This window comes from Staurois parvus, unplaced genomic scaffold, assembly GCF_062004578.1.
Source record: "Staurois parvus isolate SC_StPar_1 unplaced genomic scaffold, SC_StPar_1.0 ptg000171l, whole genome shotgun sequence".
Taxonomy (NCBI): Eukaryota; Metazoa; Chordata; class Amphibia; order Anura; family Ranidae; genus Staurois; species Staurois parvus.
Genome location: NW_028317967.1, coordinates 639,863 through 658,203, shown reverse-complemented (window position 1 = coordinate 658,203; position 18,341 = coordinate 639,863). Strand labels below are relative to the sequence as shown.

General features: G+C 47.7%; 2 protein-coding genes across 2 annotated transcripts in view; one reads left to right on the top strand and one right to left on the bottom strand.

The window, feature by feature from the left end:
* Nucleotides 1-7,697, bottom strand: part of JKAMP (JNK1/MAPK8 associated membrane protein) — a 32,129-nt gene extending 24,432 nt beyond the window's left edge. The window contains exons 1-3 of the mRNA XM_089676538.1: nt 7,567-7,697; nt 4,709-4,800; nt 3,834-3,988 (exon numbers count right to left, since the gene is read on the bottom strand). Coding sequence (XP_089532664.1) covers nt 3,834-3,988; nt 4,709-4,800; nt 7,567-7,570 — 251 coding nt within the window. The 5' untranslated portion in view covers nt 7,571-7,697. The remainder of the gene's footprint in view (nt 1-3,833; nt 3,989-4,708; nt 4,801-7,566) is intronic.
* Nucleotides 7,698-7,836: 139 nt separating this feature from the next.
* Nucleotides 7,837-18,341, top strand: part of L3HYPDH (trans-L-3-hydroxyproline dehydratase) — a 35,683-nt gene continuing 25,178 nt past the window's right edge. The window contains exon 1 of the mRNA XM_089676537.1: nt 7,837-8,369. Within this exon, the coding sequence (XP_089532663.1) occupies nt 7,886-8,369 (484 nt within the window). The 5' untranslated portion in view covers nt 7,837-7,885. The remainder of the gene's footprint in view (nt 8,370-18,341) is intronic.

Sequence of the window (18,341 nt, the reverse complement as noted above, 5' to 3'; positions counted from 1 at the left end):
TCAAGCACTCGGGCACTGCCTGAGGGCCCGGGGTCAGTAGGGGGCCCCATGAAATGCCCCTGGTACCTTTTTTATAGGCTTTTTTGAATGTGGGCAAGGACACAGGGGCCCCATGATCCCCTATAGCCCCATGAGTTGTCAGTCTGCCCCTGGAAGTAACCCTATATTGTTCCTGCTTATTGCGCATCAGAGAATGCAGAAAAGTGTGATATCTGGAAAAAGCAAAATTGTTCTGACGGGGGCATTTTCAGCACCTCCACACAGTGGTGTAACGCGAAAGGCCCTCGATGTGTAAACAAAATGTATAATTCTGTACAACTGCTTGTCCAGCCACCATTTAAACACCTTGATATTCAACCCTGGTGGGAACCTAGGATTATTAAAAATATGGGCCAACGGACAGAAGGGGGACACCAAGCCAGGATTATCTCTGAGCTTATCCCACAATGCAACCAATTGGGTTAGTGTCGGAGCCAAAATAGGCAAATGTTTCCTGGGAGAGCACCATGGTAAGTAATCCAGCGTATATCCTGAGTAAACTACCGATAGTTGAATCAGTTGAGCTGCCTGGTAGTAAGAATGAAAACTGGGAAGGCCAAACCCACCCTTTGCTTTTGGGGTAAAGAGGATTTTTTTTAGCAAATCGATGAGGACTGGAACCTCGCCAACACTAATCGTGGAACTGGAGTGGGGAAAAACCTGAAGTAATAAGCCTTGGAAGTAAAAGGCATCTTAATGGAATTAAGTCTTCCCAGCCAGGAAAGATTGTGAGCCGACCACTGCTGTAAGTTCTACTCAAGTTTGCAGAGGTTGTAAGCTGCACCCCCAAGTATGGAATGTGGGCAAATGGCAATGAGTCCCGAAAGCGTGCAAATCAACCTGGCTGGTACTGAAACATTCAAATGCCAGAGACTTGGACATATTAACCTCCAATCCCGAGATTGGGGAGTAAGCTAACAATTTTAGGGGCAGATGTTAATGGGGATGTAAAGAACACCAAGAGCTCATCTGCAAGAAGTACACACTTGTGCTCTTGCTGTCCGCAACATACACCTCCTATGTCGGGGTCAGTCCGAATCACCACCGTAAGGGTCTCATTAGCCATCACAAAGATTAAAGGGGAAAGGGCGCAACCCTGTCGTGTGTCCCGCTTTCATTTTTTAAAATCAACTTTATTGCTATGAACAACATTCCTTGTGAAGGCATGGGCCGTGACAGGTCCTCTTTATGGAGGATCTGGGGTCTAATGTGCGGCGCCTTTGCGCACAAGCACAGGGGGGGGGGGTTTGGGTAGGTGGGGTGTTGGTTGGACTGGTAGATTAAAATTTTTTTTATATAATTTTATTTAAAAGTTTTTTGTTTTTTGTTTTTTAAACACGATCTCTTTAATTTTCCTAAGATTAACTTTATTGCTATAAAAATTCCTTGTGGGAGCATAGGCTGTGACAGGCCCTCTTTATGGAGAGATCTGGGGTCTTATGTGCAGTGATACCTTATGTGTGGTGCGAACAATGTTATCATATGCGTGTGCGCAAACTATGTATACGTTTGGCTTTGCGCGTGTTCGAGGGCACTTTTTTTATTTTATTTGAAAGTTTTAAAAAAAAAAAATTTTAAAATCAACTTTATTACTCTGAACAACATTCCTTGTGAGAGCATGGGCTTTGACAGGTTCTCTTTATGGAGAGATCTGGGGTCTGTTAGATCTTTTCTCTGGCCTCCAAAGCAGCCAGACAGACACAAATTGGTCTGATCGGCTGCTTTACCGGTCATAACCAGGCAGTAAATACAAAACCGAAACGACAAAATACTCGTTGCTTCCGGTTTCTTAGACCATAGAGATAATCGAGGATGTTACGGTACTCGATCATCTCAATGGTCAGCCAACAGAACCACCAGCTGCAATCTCTGATGAGATGGGAGAGCCTGGGAAAATGGTGGAGGGGGGCCTCCCTCCGCCTGTAAAAGTGATCCAGCAACTAATTAGCCGCTAGGATCTCTTTTACAAAAAAAGAGCATTGCCAGCCAAAAAAGGAAAAAAAAAAAAAAAAAAAAAAAAAAAAAAAGATACTGGGATGATGCACGTATCTCCTTCGTTCTGATATAATCACAGCAACTCAAGAACGTACAGGACGGCAAGGTAAAACTGTTTCCTTTGCCTGGTTGTGCAGCATGGCAGAGGTGCATACATTTACTCTGAAAATATATTTTCCATAATGGCTTTTTAAATATCAGTCACATATGCATAACACAGTGTTTTTTTCCCTAAAAAAATGGGGAATCATTTAAAAAATGAAGAAACATTTTATGACATTAAAATTTATCAAATTTTTCATTTTCTAACTTTAGAAAACATTAAAGTGGTTGTAAAGGTTTAGATTTTTTTTTTTTTAATAACAAACGTGGCCTACTTACCTGCTCTGTGGAATGGTTTTGCACAGAGCAGCCCTGATCTTCTACAGACCCCCTGCTGAGCACTCCTAGAGCAAGCTGCTTGCTCTAGTGCAGTGTTTTTCAACCTTTTTTGTGCAAAGGCACACTTTTTTCATGAAAAAAATCACGAGGCACACCACCATTAGAAAATGTTAAAAAAATTTATTGAAAAACTTTTTGACTTGAGGGCCGCAATGGGTTCATAAATTGGACCCGGGGGCCGGACCAAGAGTAGATGAATGATGTGTATGTGTCATCCATAGTAAGTATAGTAATATTCCCCCATAGTAAGCATAGTAATTAATCCCCCATAGTAATTCATCCCCCATAGAGTAATTCATCCCCCATAGAGTAATTCATCCCCCATAGAGTAATTCATCCCCCATATAGTAATTCATCCCCCATATAGTAATTCATCCCCCATAGTAATTCATCCCCCATATAGTAATTCATCCCCCCTATAGTAATTCATCCCCCCTATAGTAATTCATCCCCCATAGTAATTCATCCCCCATAGTAATTCATCCCCCATATAGTAATTCATCCCCCATAGTAATTCATCCCCCATATAGTAATTCATCCCCCATATAGTAATTCATCCCCCATAGTAATTCATCCCCCATATTAAGTCCCCAAGCCCCCCCTGTGTCAATTCACTTACCTTTGCTCCGCGCGTTCCTCTCGCCGTTCCGGTGTAGCATGAAAATCTGTCTCCTATGAGGATCTGTCCCCCTCGACGTATCTGCGCATGTGCCAGTTTCAGGCATTAGCAGCCGATCGGCGATCTCCGGCACATGCGCAGATATGTCGAGGGGGACAGATCATCCCGACAGTATCACGCTCCGCGGGCCGTATCCGGCCCGCGGGCCGTAGTTTGCCCATTGCTGTTCTAATGATTGCTCTATTTGTGAGCCGAGGCCACATGTTACGGATGAAATTGCAATTTTTCCCACGGCACACCAGACAATATCTCACGGCACACTAGTGTGCCGCGGCACAGTGGTTGAAAAACGCTGCTCTAGTGCACTCATGCGAGCGAGCTCCTGAGCCGCCTCTGTATGTCTATGTGACACAAAGAGCGAGGCTCAGCCCCGCCCCCCACTCCCTCCTTCATTGGCTCCTGCTGCTGTGTTTCAGCCAATGAGGAGGAAGAGACCCGGGAGAGATGCTGCTCTCGTGCACATCACTGGATCTGGCTCAGGTAAGTATAGGAAGGAGGGGCTGTATACTGAAGGTTTTTTACTTTCATGCATAGAATGCATGAAGGTAAAAACCCTCAATCTTTAAAACCCATATTGTCAAAAATCCTTCATATCAGAATAAACATCACAGCCCATCAACCATTTATGTAGAAAATCAATTATTTGTGTGATATTAAAAACCAAGGAAAAACCTCTCACCTCTTTTTCCCAGAGTACCACTCAATAAAAAACCAGTGTAGTATCAATGGTAACATTGCCATGAAGCCCAGATACAGCCAATCATAAAGCTCCGGAGATCCTATACATTGCCGGCATATGCTGCTGGGATCAGACCTCTGCCCTCGTGGGCAAGCCTGGAAATCAGAGACACATATTAGCCTTTTCCCGCAATCAAAAATACACATTTCCCATGGACACCAGATCAGCTTTCAAACATGGAATTGATTCTGCTCCAGATAGGCTCCTATTCCCATGACAGTCATAGTTATGTAATAATAAACAAACAGAGGGCACACTGGCCCAGTGCATTATCCTTTAAAATAGCTTTAATGAATAAAAAGGTAAGCATTACACTCACAAAATCGATAAAAGCACATGTTCATATCATGAAAACAGCACAAAACAATCCGCAAACATCAAGATGTGACAGAACGATGGAACTTCAACAAGCTGGCGCGTTTCGAGGACTTATCCTCTTCCTCAAAGCCCTCAGGACTGTTAGCTGCTTCTAGACTGATAAATGGTGTGTGAGGTCAAACCCACCAATCAGTCCAGGGGTGTCACCAGGTCGCCTGTGGGATGTGGTATGGGATACACAGAGTTAATACCCACCCACAGTCGGCCTGTATTGGATTTAAACTAATATAGCATTTTGTTGTGTTTTTGTTGTATTGGATTTAAAAAAAAACAACACTTTACAGATACTTTAAGTGACTCCTCCTTCATTGACTCCTGCTTTAATTACAAACTTACCTTTAGCTTCATGGAACAGATTTGTAAGCATCAATGTAATGCACACTTTGTAACAAACCACCAAATGGACACATTCTTACTTTACAACTCTGTCAACTCACCCCACACTCTCCGTACGTTTCATTGGAACCATTGGAGAAAAGGATAGGTTTTCCGCAGTAGAGGCCAATGCATGTCTTGCTTGTTTCCACAGCTGAAAATGGCAAAGAATTTAAAATACATGTAAGAAACTACTAAAACAAAACATAAAAAAGGGAAACACCATTCAGCTAATGGGCTGGACACTAAAGCTGGATTCCAGGCAGCATATATGAGGATAGTCTCATTGGCCTAAGATTTACACAGCTCTTCCAGCATGAACTCCTGACTTTTCTCTTCCACAGTTATGGAACACTGCTGGAATAGATTGGAGAGCGAGGGAGCAGAATGAGAACGATGAGGTCATCTCTCTGCTCGCTCCTCCTGTAAGCATGTTCCTGGTCATCCACTGTGAATGCAGCAGCAACAGAGAATGACTATTAAAAGGTACAGTGAATCTGTCTATCGTGAATTTTTGAGTCTGTACATAAATAAAAATGAGGTGTAAGAGTAGAATCATTAAAGTGATTGTAAAATATCACGTTTTAGAATTTTAAAAATAACGTCTAGATTTACATGCTCTGTGCAGTGGTTTTGCACAGAGCAGCCCCGGTCCTCTTCTTCTAGAGTCCCCCGTTGGAACTTCTGGCTCTACCCTCCCCGCCAAGTGCCTCCATAGCAAGCCGCTTGCTATAGGAGCACTTGTGCGGCTCGGCCCTGCCCCCCCGCTCCCTCACTAGCTGTGATTGACTATAGGGGGTGTCAATGGCTCCTGCTGCTACTTCTGAGCCAATGAGGAGGGAGAGAGCAGAGCCTCTGCTCTAAAGCACAGAGCTGGATCAATATGGGGCTCAGGCAAATATGAGGGGGAAAAAAACAAACAAAACTGCAAATGAAAAAATGAAAATAAATCAATAAAATTCAAAATTGCTGCCAGTTCCAATAAATCAATGTAAAGGGAGGGTATAAAAATGGAGCGCTGCACCGCACAGCCACCCCTATGAGTAAGTTGAATATGACAAAACACGTCAGGGCAAGGCTGTGCGGCGACTGGAACCGGAAGTGATGCAATTGCGCCAGTGACTGGGAATCCGTCAGTGGTGAGAGCACTGTCTTGGTTCCCATCAGTGTTTACACCTATTGCAACATCTTTGGGCTTTTTACTTGCTTTGAGTTTGTACATGGCTGTCTATTTTAGTGAATAAAGGAGCTGTTTTGTATAGCACCATTGGGGCTTTTCTTCTGTTTTACATTACCACTTTACCTGAGAGTGGAGTATTAATTTTTTTAATCCCCTTTTTTGCAGTGTTATCCACAATAAACACACACCAAGCAAATCCAGCAGTATTCTGTTGTGATCTTCTGCTGCACGCCAAGTCTAGTGCTGCCCTCTTCCATCATCAGAAGCCAGCAGCCTCTTTGAAGTCCTTGCAGCTGGCCCCCCTGATGATGCACCGGGTACACATCATCAGTTGTAGATTGCCTTGAAGCCTCTTGGGATGCATAACGTGAGTATGTCGGGCAAGCGTGGGCTTCATCATTATGGCTTAGGTGCGAAAGGCAGAAGAGCAGGCTAGTATTTGCAAAAGAAAAACAAATACCTGCTGCAGTTTTGTATTTTTGTCCAGCTCCTCCCCCATCACCAACCTTCCTCATGCAAGAATGATGTATTCCTCCTCCCAGCCTCTTAAGGCGAGGTTCACACCTATGCAGGTTGCGTGTTGCGTTTAGCAGTTAATTTTTCTTGTTGCTAGGCAGATTTAAATTGCAAAACGCATCAAAAATGTAGCAAAAATGCACTACATGCTTTTCTGTAGCATTTCTATTGAGTCTATAGAACCAAAACGCTACTTTTTGCATTAGAAAAAGTCCCTGACCCTTTCCAAAAAACACACCGGGTGAAACCGCACAGATGTGAACACGTCCCATAGAAAATCATGTTAAATGGACTGTACTGCGTTTCTGGAAAACGCTCAGGTGTGAACCTAGGATAAGATCTCATATCCCAAGATGCTGCAGGAGCAGTGACACATAATGGTCAATGGTTGGGGCTGACACAAATCATTGGGGGGGGGGGTGGCTGCCTGAACCTGGAAGAGGCAACCGGCGTTCAGTGACTAACAGGGACCAAGATGGTGGTAGGGGACGCAGGCTGAGACACCTGGTCTGCACATCGCAGCAAGACATTGTTGGATTTGCTGGACAGGAGAGTATAGACTCATTCACACAGGAAGTAGTAAAATTAGGTGGTCGAGCTGTGGTTTTACCAACCTATAGCCCAACACAGTGGGCGGCAGGGTTGTCCACATGTTGAAACCAAAGCAAAATGTATCCCCCCTGTTGGGTTTGATGGGCATTACCACCACCATATACTACCCATTAAAGTGAACAGAGCGACCATCCTGCACCTGTGTGCAATGCGTGTGCTTGTGGCTTGGTGGTGCAGGCTTGTCAGGGTTAAAACAGGCAGTGAGGAGGAGACATATCACAGCCTGCCAAATGCCCTCTGAAAAGCGATCCACAGTAGATCATTTTTCAGAAGGCAGCAAAGGCTGCCGCTACTGTACATGAGCCCAATCTGAATGGAGGACAACCCGGCATTACAGCTATGTGACAGGAGAGTGCTCTATAATATTCATCCACACATCTGTATCTACAAACAACATGAACAATTATAGGGATCCCATTAATTAAAGGGCCTGTCCACCTGGCTGTGACTTGTCCCCATCATACTGCTCCTCAGCTCTATTACAGGACCAAAGCCCCCTCCTGACCTTCCATCCCCCCTTCACCTGCCATGCCCCCCATGTGTGCTGTATACACCCCCCCCCCCGTGTGGTTGTCATGGTCTTCCAGTCATGTCACAGGTCTCTGCACTCACCCATCAAGAGCCAGGGTCAGGATCACCCATCTGCAGGCATAACCAACACTTCCGGGTCTGAGGCTGCGGATGTCGTGACGTCGTTGATCTCACATGATAAAGGATGGGACATAGTAGCTGCGGAAGCCATTTTGACTCTGGGCAAAGTTGGCAAAACTATAATTAGAAAACCGCTTTGTACAGAGAAAATTACATATGTGTGCATGCTAGATAATGCAGGAGGCAAAAACCAATTGTTTTACAGCCGAGGTAAAGCAGACTGAGGTTTGCCCAAAACAAAGATGGCCCCCGCCAGTTTGCAGTCCTGCGGTGAAGTGTCATGTCGGCTCTGAAGTTTCGCTTACCCCCGAATGATGGGCCGGTGCTGTCGGTGGTGGACATGCACACGGGCGGGGAGCCCCTACGAATCGTTCTGAGCGGGGCCCCGGTGCCGGAGGGGAGCACGGTCCTGGAGAAGAGGCGCTGGGTGAGGGATCACATGGACTGGGTCCGCCGCCTGCTGATGCTTGAACCCCGGGGGCACCGGGACATGTACGGGGCTCTGCTGGTGCCCAGCGAGGTGCCAGAGGCCCACATAGGGGTGCTGTTCATGCACAATGCAGGGTACAGCACTATGTGTGGGCATGCCGTCATCGCCCTGGGCCGCTTCGCTGTGGATTATGGGCTGGTGGATCCGCAGGGGCGGGACACTCCGGTCAATATACACTGCCCCTGCGGAGTGGTGCGTGCCTACGTCTCCCATAATGAGGGGCGCAGTGGTCATGTGCGCTTCCATAGTGTCCCGGCCTTCGCCCTCTCTACAGGTAATTGTTGTCTTCACTGTCTTGTTATTCATATGCTGCTCCACATTATGATGTCACCGCTGTGTCACTTGTTGTTGCGTCACCTTCTGTACCGTATGTTATGGCACGTCCTTCGCTGCCAATATGGTGTCATCCCCTTTTAATACGGTTGACCATCCCCTTCTCAAAAAACTCCACTCTCTTGGCCTCAGAAACTCTGCTCTCTCCTGGTTCTCCTCCTACCTATCGCAGAGCTCCTTCAGTGTTACCTATAACACTGCCACCTCCTCTTCACTCCCTCTTTCTTTAGGGGTCCCTCAAGGTTCTGTCCTTGTACTCCTCCTCTTCTCTATCTACACCTCCTCCCTTGGTCACTTGAGAAACTCCCATGGCTTTAAGTACCATCTCTATGCTGATGACACCCAAATCTATCTACCCCTCACCTCACCCCTTCAGTCTCCTCTCGCATTACTAACCTACTAAGTGACATATCGGCATGGATGTCACCACACTTCCTCAAACTCAGTCTTTCCAAAACTGAGCTCTTGGTACTCCCCCCAGCCCGCGCCCCCTCCCCCGACTTCTCCATCAAGATCCATTACACAATCATCAGTCCCTCCCCTCATGCCAGGGTACTAGGTGTAATCCTAGACTCCCATCTGTCCTTTCAGCCCCAAATCCAATCGCTGTCCAAATCATGTAGACTTCACCTCCGCAACATCTCCAAGATACGCCCGTTCTTAACCTCGGAAACCACTAAGCAACTCATTCACTCCCTTATTATATCTGGCCTTGACTATTATAACTCCCTCCTCATTGGCCTACCTAATCGCAGGCTATCCCCTCTTCAGTCTATCATGAATGCTGCTGCCAGACTCATCCACCTTACTAACCGTTCTGTATCTGCCATCCCTCTCTGCCAATCCCTCCACTGGCTTCCCGTTGCCCAACGGATAAAATTCAAAACATTAACACTGACATTTATTATTATACAGTATTTATAAAGCGCCAATAGTTCGCTCAGCGCTGTACATTTACAAAGGGGGACAGAACATGTGACAGAACAATAACAATACAATGCAAAACATGAGGGGATTGAGGGCCCTGCTCTTTCGAGCTTACAATCTAGAAGGGAGGGGATGGTGGTACGGGAGGAAAAGCTGTGGGGGATGGAGTGGTAGGAAGAGTGGAGGAGGCCGGCAAGTTAGCAGGGGGTGGGGTAGGCTTCCCTGAAGAGATGGGTTTTCAGGGTGCACCTAAAGGAGAGGAGATTAGGTGATAATCTGATGGGTTGGGGCAGGGAGTTCCAGAGGATGGGTGACACCCTGGAGGCGGGCATGGGAGGAAGAGACCAGGGAACTAGAGAGAAGGAGGTCTTGTGAGGAGCGGAGTGTGCGTGTTGGGTGGTACTTGGATATTAGGTCAGTGATGTAGTTCGGGGCAGTATGGTGGACGACTTTGTACGTCAGTGTTAGGATTTTGAATTTGATCCGTTGCGCAATCGGAAGCCAGTGGAGGGATTGGCAGAGGGGGGTGGCGGAGATGGAGCTGTTGGAAAGGTGAATGAGTCTGGCAGCCGTATTCAGGATCGACTGAAGCGGGGATAGCCAGCGGCGAGGCAGGCCAGTAAGGAGGGAGTTGCAGTAGTCGAGTCGTGATATGATGAGGGAGTGGATGAGCTGCTTAGTGGTTTCTGGGGTTAGGAACGTGCGTATTTTGGCGATGTTGCAGAGGTGGAGTCTGCACAAGTTTGTTAAAGATTGGACTTGGGGCTGGAAGGATAGGTTGGAGTCCAGAATGACACCAAGTACTCTGGCCTGCGGGGCGGGTTTGATGGTGGCGTTGTTGGATGTGATGTAGAAGTCAATGGGGGGTGGTGTCCGGGCTGGGGGGAAGACAAGAAACTCGGTGTTGGAGAGGTTCAGTTTAAGGAAGTGGAGCGACATCCAGTCTGATATGTCGCTCAGTAGGTGTGTGATTCGGGCAGAGACCGAGGGGGTGAGGTGGGGGGTTGAGAGACAGATTTGTGTGTCGTCGGCATAGAGGTGGTAGTTGAAGCCGTGAGAGTGTATGAGTTGGCCAAGGGAGGAGGTGTAGATGGAGAAGAGAAGGGGCCCGAGGATGGAGCCTTGAGGGACCCCAACAGAGAGGGGGAGTGAGGGGGAGGTGGTAGCATTATAGGTAATGCTGAAAGAGCGTTGTGACACGTAGGATGAGAGCCAGGAGAGAGCAGAATCTCTGAGGCCGAGGGAGTGTAGTTTTTTGAGGAGGAGGGGGTGGTCGACTGTGTCGAAGGCCGCAGAGAGGTCAAGGAGTAGGAGCACTGAATAGTGGCTATTCGCTTTGGCAGTTAGCAGGTCGTTGGAGAGTTTGAGTAAGGCAGTTTCGGTGGAGTGTAGGGGACGGAAGCCGGACTGTAGGGGATCGAGGAGGTTGTTGTCGTTGAGGTGAGAGCTTAGGCGGGTGTAGACTAGGCGCTCGAGGAGTTTGGATGTGAATGGGAGCAGGGAGATGGGTCTGAAGTTGTTCAGGTCATTGGGGTCCAGGGAGTGCTTTTTAAGTATGGGGGTGATGTGTGCATGCTTCAGAGGGGAGGGGAAATTGCCGGAGGAGAGGGAGAGATTAAAGATGTGGGTGAGGGAGTGTAGGATGGAGGGGGAGGGAGGTTGTAGGAGTTGTGAGGGGATAGGGTCGAGGGGGCAGGTGGTGAGGCGGGCATCAGAGAGGATCTTGGAGACTTCCTCGATGGTAGCAAGGTCAAAGGTGTGAAGTGTTGGGGGGGCTTCAGTATGAGGAATGTAGGGTGGGATGGGATGGAGGTCAAAGCAGTGGTGGGGCCGTGGGAGAGGGGTGATGAGGGGGTAGCTGAGTGAGGGGGAACGGGGTTGGAGGGAATTTGAGCAGGGACGAAGTCCCTGCGGGTTATGTTGAGGGAGAGGGGGGATGAGGGGGTAGCTGTGTGAGAGGGGACGGGTTGAGAGGGCGTGGAGTTGCGGCGATGTCCTTGCGAATTGTGTCAATCTTGTTTTTGAAGTGATTGGCAATCTCAAGGGCAGTGAGTGAGGTGCTGGGTGGAGGTGGGGGTGGCGAGAGTAGAGAGTTGAAGGTGGAGAAGAGTCGGCGAGGATTGGAGGAGAGGGCCTTGATGAGGGTCAGGAAGTAGGCTTGTTTGGCTGCGTGGAGGGAGGAGGTGTAGGTGTGGAAGGAAGATTTGTAGCGGGTGAAGGCTTGTTGGGATTTGGTTTTGCGCCATAGCTGCTCCAGGGCACGACTGTGTCGTTTGAGGGTTTTGGTGTGATCAGTCTGCCAGGGCTGGAGCGGTCGGGGTCTGATGTTGCATGTGGTTAAAGGCGCTAGTGAGTCAATGGCTGTTGACAGCGCGTTGTTGTAGGCAGTCATAGCCAAGTTGGGGCAGGACAGGGGGAGGATGCGGTCATGGAGTTGATCAGCTGCAGAGTGGAGGGGGGCAGGGTTAAGGTTGCGGAGGTTACGGCTGGTAGTAGTGTGACATTTGGAGGGGTAGGCGTTGGAGGACAAGGAGATAGAGTAGGTTATAGGGTTGTGGTCAGAGAGAGGGAAGGGGGTGTTAGTGAGGTTGTGGGGAGCGCAGCGGTTGGAGAAGACAAGATCAGGGATATAAAGCCATTTATAACTCTGCCCCAAATTACATCACCGATCTTGTCTCTAAATATCGCCCAAACCATCCTCTCCGCTCCTCACAAGACCTCCTACTCTCTAGCTCTCTTGTCTCCTCCTCCCATGATCGTCTCCAGGACTTCTCCAGAGCTTCCCCCATCCTCTGGAACTCTCTATCCCAATTTATCAGACTATCACCTACTCTGCTCACTTTTAGGCGATCTCTGAAAACCTATCTCTTCAGGGAAGCCTATCCTGCCCTCAGCTAATACTGGAATCCTCTACTCTTCCTACCACTCCATCCCCCACAGTTACTACCTTTTCTACCACTAGCCCCTCCCTCTTAGATTGTAAGCTCCCAGGATCAGGGCCCTCCTATCCCTCTTGTATTGAACTGTATGATTGCTGTATTGTCTCCCGTTATATTGTAAAGCGCTGAGCAAACTGTTGGCGCTATTTAAATCCTGTATAAAAATAATCACCCCCTGCACTACATCATATTACTGTACCCCCCCTCACCATCTGTTATTGTTATGGCTTCATCCCCTGCACCACATGATATTACTGCACCGCACCCCCCCCCCCCCGCACCACATGGTATTACTGTACCTCCCACCCCGCACCATCTGTTATGCTATCATCCCCAGCACCACATGATATTACTGCACCACTTGTACCATTCATTATGACGTCACCCCCCTGCACCACATGATATTACTGCACCCCCTGTACCGTCCGTTATGATGTCACCCCCTGCACCATATGATATTATTGCACCCCCCGCACTGTCCGTTATGATGTCATCCCCTGCACCACATGATATTACTGCACCCCCTGTACCGTCCATTATGATGTCACCCCCTGCACCATATGATATTACTGCACCCTCTGTACCATCCGTTATGATGTCCTGTTCTGTCAGTTATGGTGTCACTCCCTGTTCAGTGTGATATTACTGCCCCCCCCCTACACCATCTATTACCACATCGCACTCTGCACTATTCGTTACAATGTCACCCTCTGCACCATCTGTTCTCACTGCACAGTCTGTTATTGTATCGCCCTCTGTACCATTCGTTATGTTACCCTCTGCTCCATCTGTTATTACATCACCCCCTGTGCCTTACATTATTACATCACTTATGTTATTTTGTTGCCCTCTTTGCCAAAGGTTACTAGTACCATCACTGGTAAGTATGTTAGTACTCCTCCCTCTGTACTGTAAATTATTACTTCACTTGCTGCACCATAAATTATTGCATAGTACATTAATATGTCACCTCCTAAAATGTATATTATTGATTTCCCATATGCTTGGTATGTTATTACACCCACTGCTCTATGCATGTTTGCACCATATATGATTTCCACCCCCACTGCACAGTATGATAATACTACACCCAGCATGTTGTACATTATTGCTCTGCACAGTACATTGCCTTGTGAATTTGTGTGATTTGGAAAAGTTTGTCCAGTCCTCTGCTCCTGCAGGCTCTTGAGCTGCTTGACATTATACACAAACCGACTCTCCTCTGTACTCCGGTGAACTAAGGTGCTCTGATGTCACCAAGACTGATGCAGGGTTCATAGCCCCTGGGCTGGGAGTGCTGTATATACTGTATAGCATCTTCTACATACAGTATACTGCGCTGTGTTCTGCAGAGGTTATGACATCATCCTCCCTCCTCTTCACCTCAGTCCATCAAAAGAAGCTTTGTATTCAGTTATTAAAATGTGAAGCTTCTTATGAATGGCTGAGTGGCAATCAGCCAACTCTGCCAAAACTCTGCACTTTATAATGTTGTCAGGGACCATCGTGACGCATGGGTCTACACATGCGTAGGTGTCTGTCAAGACATGCAGGCAGCAGGGCACTAGGACCCAGGCGCACCCGTCGTCTATGACAGTACTGGGCAGGCACTAGGACCTAGGCTGCACCTGTCAGGTGAAGGGCGGGCTACTCAAACCAGCCCTGCACAGACACTTGTTGCTGAATGGTCTTTGCGTATCCTGTTGCCTGTGTTGTGAGTACTCTGATCTGGATTGTCTGACCTTGTTGCCTTCTCCTGTCCTGACCCCTTGGCTTGCCTGACTCTGCTCCTGGATGCTCCCTTATAGATCTGATCTTCTGGTATTGACCCTGCGTGTGACACGACTATCCCTTGCCTACCATCTTGTACCTCACCGACCCGCAAGTTACCGACACGGCCTGTTTGACTCTGATCTTGCTCATCCATCCATCCATCCCTCAGGGATCCCCGGGCTCCCTCACATCAGACTCTTAACCCACAGGAGCCTCTGGCAGACTCCTCTACCTCTGGTAGAGATACCCGGTAGCTGCGACCTGGTCCCGGAGCGCTCCAAGTCCATCCCCACCATCAGGGGCCCTGGTGAACAAGTGTTCCAGAACTTAGACTCCGCACTCTGGGGAGGCTCTATCAGGGGACTGATAGAGGTGCTGTCAGGTGGTCCGTTACAAATGTATACATGATGATGCGACATATAATTTATATAGCACTCCCAGCAGTCACTGTTAGTAAAGAAAATGGTTTGTTTGAGCCAGCGTGGCCCAAGCAAACTATTTAAAGCTATAGTAAACCTACAGTTGGGCTTTAAACGAATAAATGTAAATGACTACACATGCACATTACAATAACTTAGGTTGGGCATACATTATACAATTTTCTTGTACAATTTTACATAAGACTTGCCAAAACCATATAATATGAGATCAGACCTAAACACTTTCAAATAGTATGCCATCAGGCAGGCCCTTGCACTACGTAGTATAAGGAAAATCGAAAGGAAAGTGAACAGGAAAATTGTATAATGTATGACCAGCTTTAGATTTTTTCTGATTGAGGACCACATTCACTGAATTTCAGTCTTCTAGATCAGTGTTTTTCAACGGGGGTGCCGCCGCAGCCAAGTGACATAAAACTGCCCCGACCCGTAACAGTTTGATCAGAGATCGATCCTGTGTGCAGATAGGAGGGGAGAACGCAGCTGACACCTCCTCCCGGTTCTTTCCTGCTCTCTGTTTGCTTGTCGACAACCCGGGAAGCTGTGCGGGCCACCTACCCACATCCTACCAACTGAAGGCATCCTTGATTGCTGAGTACAGGTCAGGTGGCCTGCACAGTTTTCTGAGTTGCCAACAGAAGTACAGATAGCACAACCCGCACCTCCTCCCGGCTGCTATCTCCCTTCTCTCTGTACACAGAAGTTAACACAGGATCTTGGTCTGATCAGATTGTACAAGGCTTCATTACAGTCCCAATCTCAGGGTGTTCTTTGTTATCTCCGGTATACAGACAGGTTGGAGAAGTGAGGTGGAATTAGGGGGCAAAGCACACCCCACATTCCTCTTTGCCACTGTCACTACTCCTTTAGTGATTAGATGGATGTGGTGAGATGAGAGGTTTTGTGATAGGAGAGGGATTTGGAAGGGGAGGAGGAACAGAACCAAAACCATATTTAAAGAAGGATTTAATATTGCGCTGTTTCTCCTACTCACCTCCCTGCCTGTTTTCAGCACTGCACCCAAGGACTAGCAGGGAGGGGAGGGGACTTGCAGTGTAATGAGCACTGATTGGGTGCCTGTCAGTAACAGGGAGTGTCAGGCTCTCTTTAACGCTCAGCAGAAGCGCACCAACCCCAATTCGAAAAAAAAAAAACCTTATTCCTTCAGGTCACCCTCGCACACAGAAGCACTTAGGTGCTGAGTACAAGCGCATGCTGAGCAGCCAACTCAAGCTCCAGTGTCCGCTCCATGAGGCTCCATTCTCACCTGGGCATTTTGGGATCGTGGCAGAATTGCTGCAATGCGGCCTGCGATCTGAAAACACACTACAATTGCAATTGTTTTCAATGGCACCTAAAACATGGTGCGGTTTTGCCGCAGTTGTCGCACAATTTATCATGCGGCCATCGCAGCAAATCGTATCATGTGGAGCTGATTGCCCAGAAGATGCTCCTGCTCCTTTTTGTGGGACAAGCTTCACGTGATGTGATTTGCCACACAATAAATCATGTGACAATCGCGGCGAAACCGCACTGCGTTTGTGGTGCCACTGAAAAATAATGGAACCTGAACCTGCGTTTTGCAATTGTAGTGCGTTTTCATATCCTGGGCAGTATCACAGCAATCCCAAAACTCCCAGGTGTGAATGAAGCCTTAGTCCCGGTTCACACTGATGCGGATCAGATGTGATCCAAAAGGCATAGATTCACATGGCATCTGAAAATACATTGCTTTCTATGAAGGACGTTTACATCTATGCGGTGCGATTTTGATTCAGTTAGAAAAAGGGTCCTGTGTGAGTTAGGAGTGACGTGTTCCAAACTTGCACGGCATAGAGTATAGTGGCATTCTGAGATAACTGTTCACATAGGATGCGATTTATAGCTGGTTGTGTCCTGCAAGGTAATATAATGTTCTAGTACGCATTGCATACTATGTGAAACTCACCTTAAAATGAAGCACTCCAGCGGCACGCTGTCACTGCTGAGAGGGCCTCCAGCTTCACTTAGTCCCTCTTCCAGGTGCTTGGGCTCCGGTGGCTTGAATGGCCGAGCCATTATTATTATTATTATTATTATTATACAGGACTTATATAGCGCCGACAGTTTTCTCAGCGCTTTACAATATAACGGGAGACAATACAGTTCAATACAAGAGGGATTAGAGGGTCCTGCTCCTTGGAGCTTACAATCTAGGAGGGAGGGGATAGTGGTACAAGAGGTAATTAGCTGTGGGGGATGGAGTGGTTGGGGGAGTAGGGGATTCCAGTAGTTAGCCGGGGTCAGGGTAGGCTTCCCTGAAGAGATGAGTTTTCAGCGTGCACCTAAAAGTGAGCAGAGTAGGTGATAGCCTGATAGCTTGAGGTAGGGAGTTCCAGAGGATGGGTGAAGCCCATGAGAAATCCTGGAGACGAGCATGGGAGGAGGATACAAGGGAGCTAGAGAGTAGGAGGTCTTGCGAGGAGCGGAGAGTACGGTTTGGGTGATATTTAGAGACAAGATCGGTGATGTAATTAGGGGCAGAGTTATGAATGGCTTTATATGTCAGTGTTAGTGTTTTGAATTTTATCCGTTGGGCAACGGGAAGCCAGTGGAGGGATTGGCAAAGAGGGGTGGCAGATACAGATTGGTTAGTAAGGTGAATGAGTCTGACAGCAGCATTCATGATGGACTGTAGTGGGGATAGCCTGCGGTGAGGTAGGCCAATGAGGAGGGAGTTACAATAGTCAAGGCGAGATATAACAAGGGAGTGAATGAGTTGCTTAGTGGTTTCTGAGGTTAGGAACGGGCATATCTTGGAGATGTTGCGGAGGTGAAGTCTACATGAGTTTGTCAGTGATTGGACCTGGGGCTGAAAGGACAGATTGGAGTCTAGTCACCTAGTACCCTGGCATGAGGGGAGGGACTGATGATTGTGTTATTGATCTTGATGGAGAAGTCAGGGGAGGGGGCGCGGGCTGGGGGGAATACTAGAAGCTCAGTTTTGGAAAGGTTGAGTTTGAGGAAGTGGAGTGACATCCAGTCCGATATGTCACTTAGTAGGCTGGTGATCCGATGTGAGGTGAGGGGTAGAGAGATAGATTTTTGTGTCGTCAGCATAGAGATGGTAGTTGAAGCCTTGTCATGGCCGAGCCATGATGACGTCACTCCCGCGCATGCGCACTGGAATCACTTTTTACAACACAGCTCTGAAGGAAAGGCACGGGCATGCCGTTCCTTCAAAGCGCATGTGCTGGTGCTCTACACCGGTAAATATCCCCTAAACAGTGAAGATTTAGGAGATAATTACAGTACCCACAGGTGAGCCTTATTATAGGTACAAGTGTAAAAACAGACTTTACTACCACGTTAATTCTGCCTTACAGTCTACATTTAGGGCCTACAGTGCAGTATCCTGCAAAATCGATCGTTTTCCCACACTGCATGAAAAATGCAATGGCGGGTGAGTGCCATTAATTCTGATTTAATGGCACCCTCAGACATCTTGCAAATATGTGTGCGTTGGCTCCCACTAGAATGCATGGTACCATAGTACCATGTGTTTTGATGCAGTGCGCTATAAAAAAAAAAAAATCACACCAGAACATTTTTTTGTGTTTCATGAGCATAGAGCAGCCCATTAAAAAAAGCGAGTGCGCTTGGATGCATCTCCTGTTGTGGTCGAGCCCTCAGACTGGTGTGCCCATGGATTGTGCGCAATTCTAAAGGGTGTCTTGACTGTATAATGGTTGGAAAACACTGGTCTACATAAGAAATGAGACTCATTTTCTGCCCTTCTCTTTCAATTTGCTGTCCCACTGTAGTCACAATCATTGAACTTTCCCCATCTGCTGG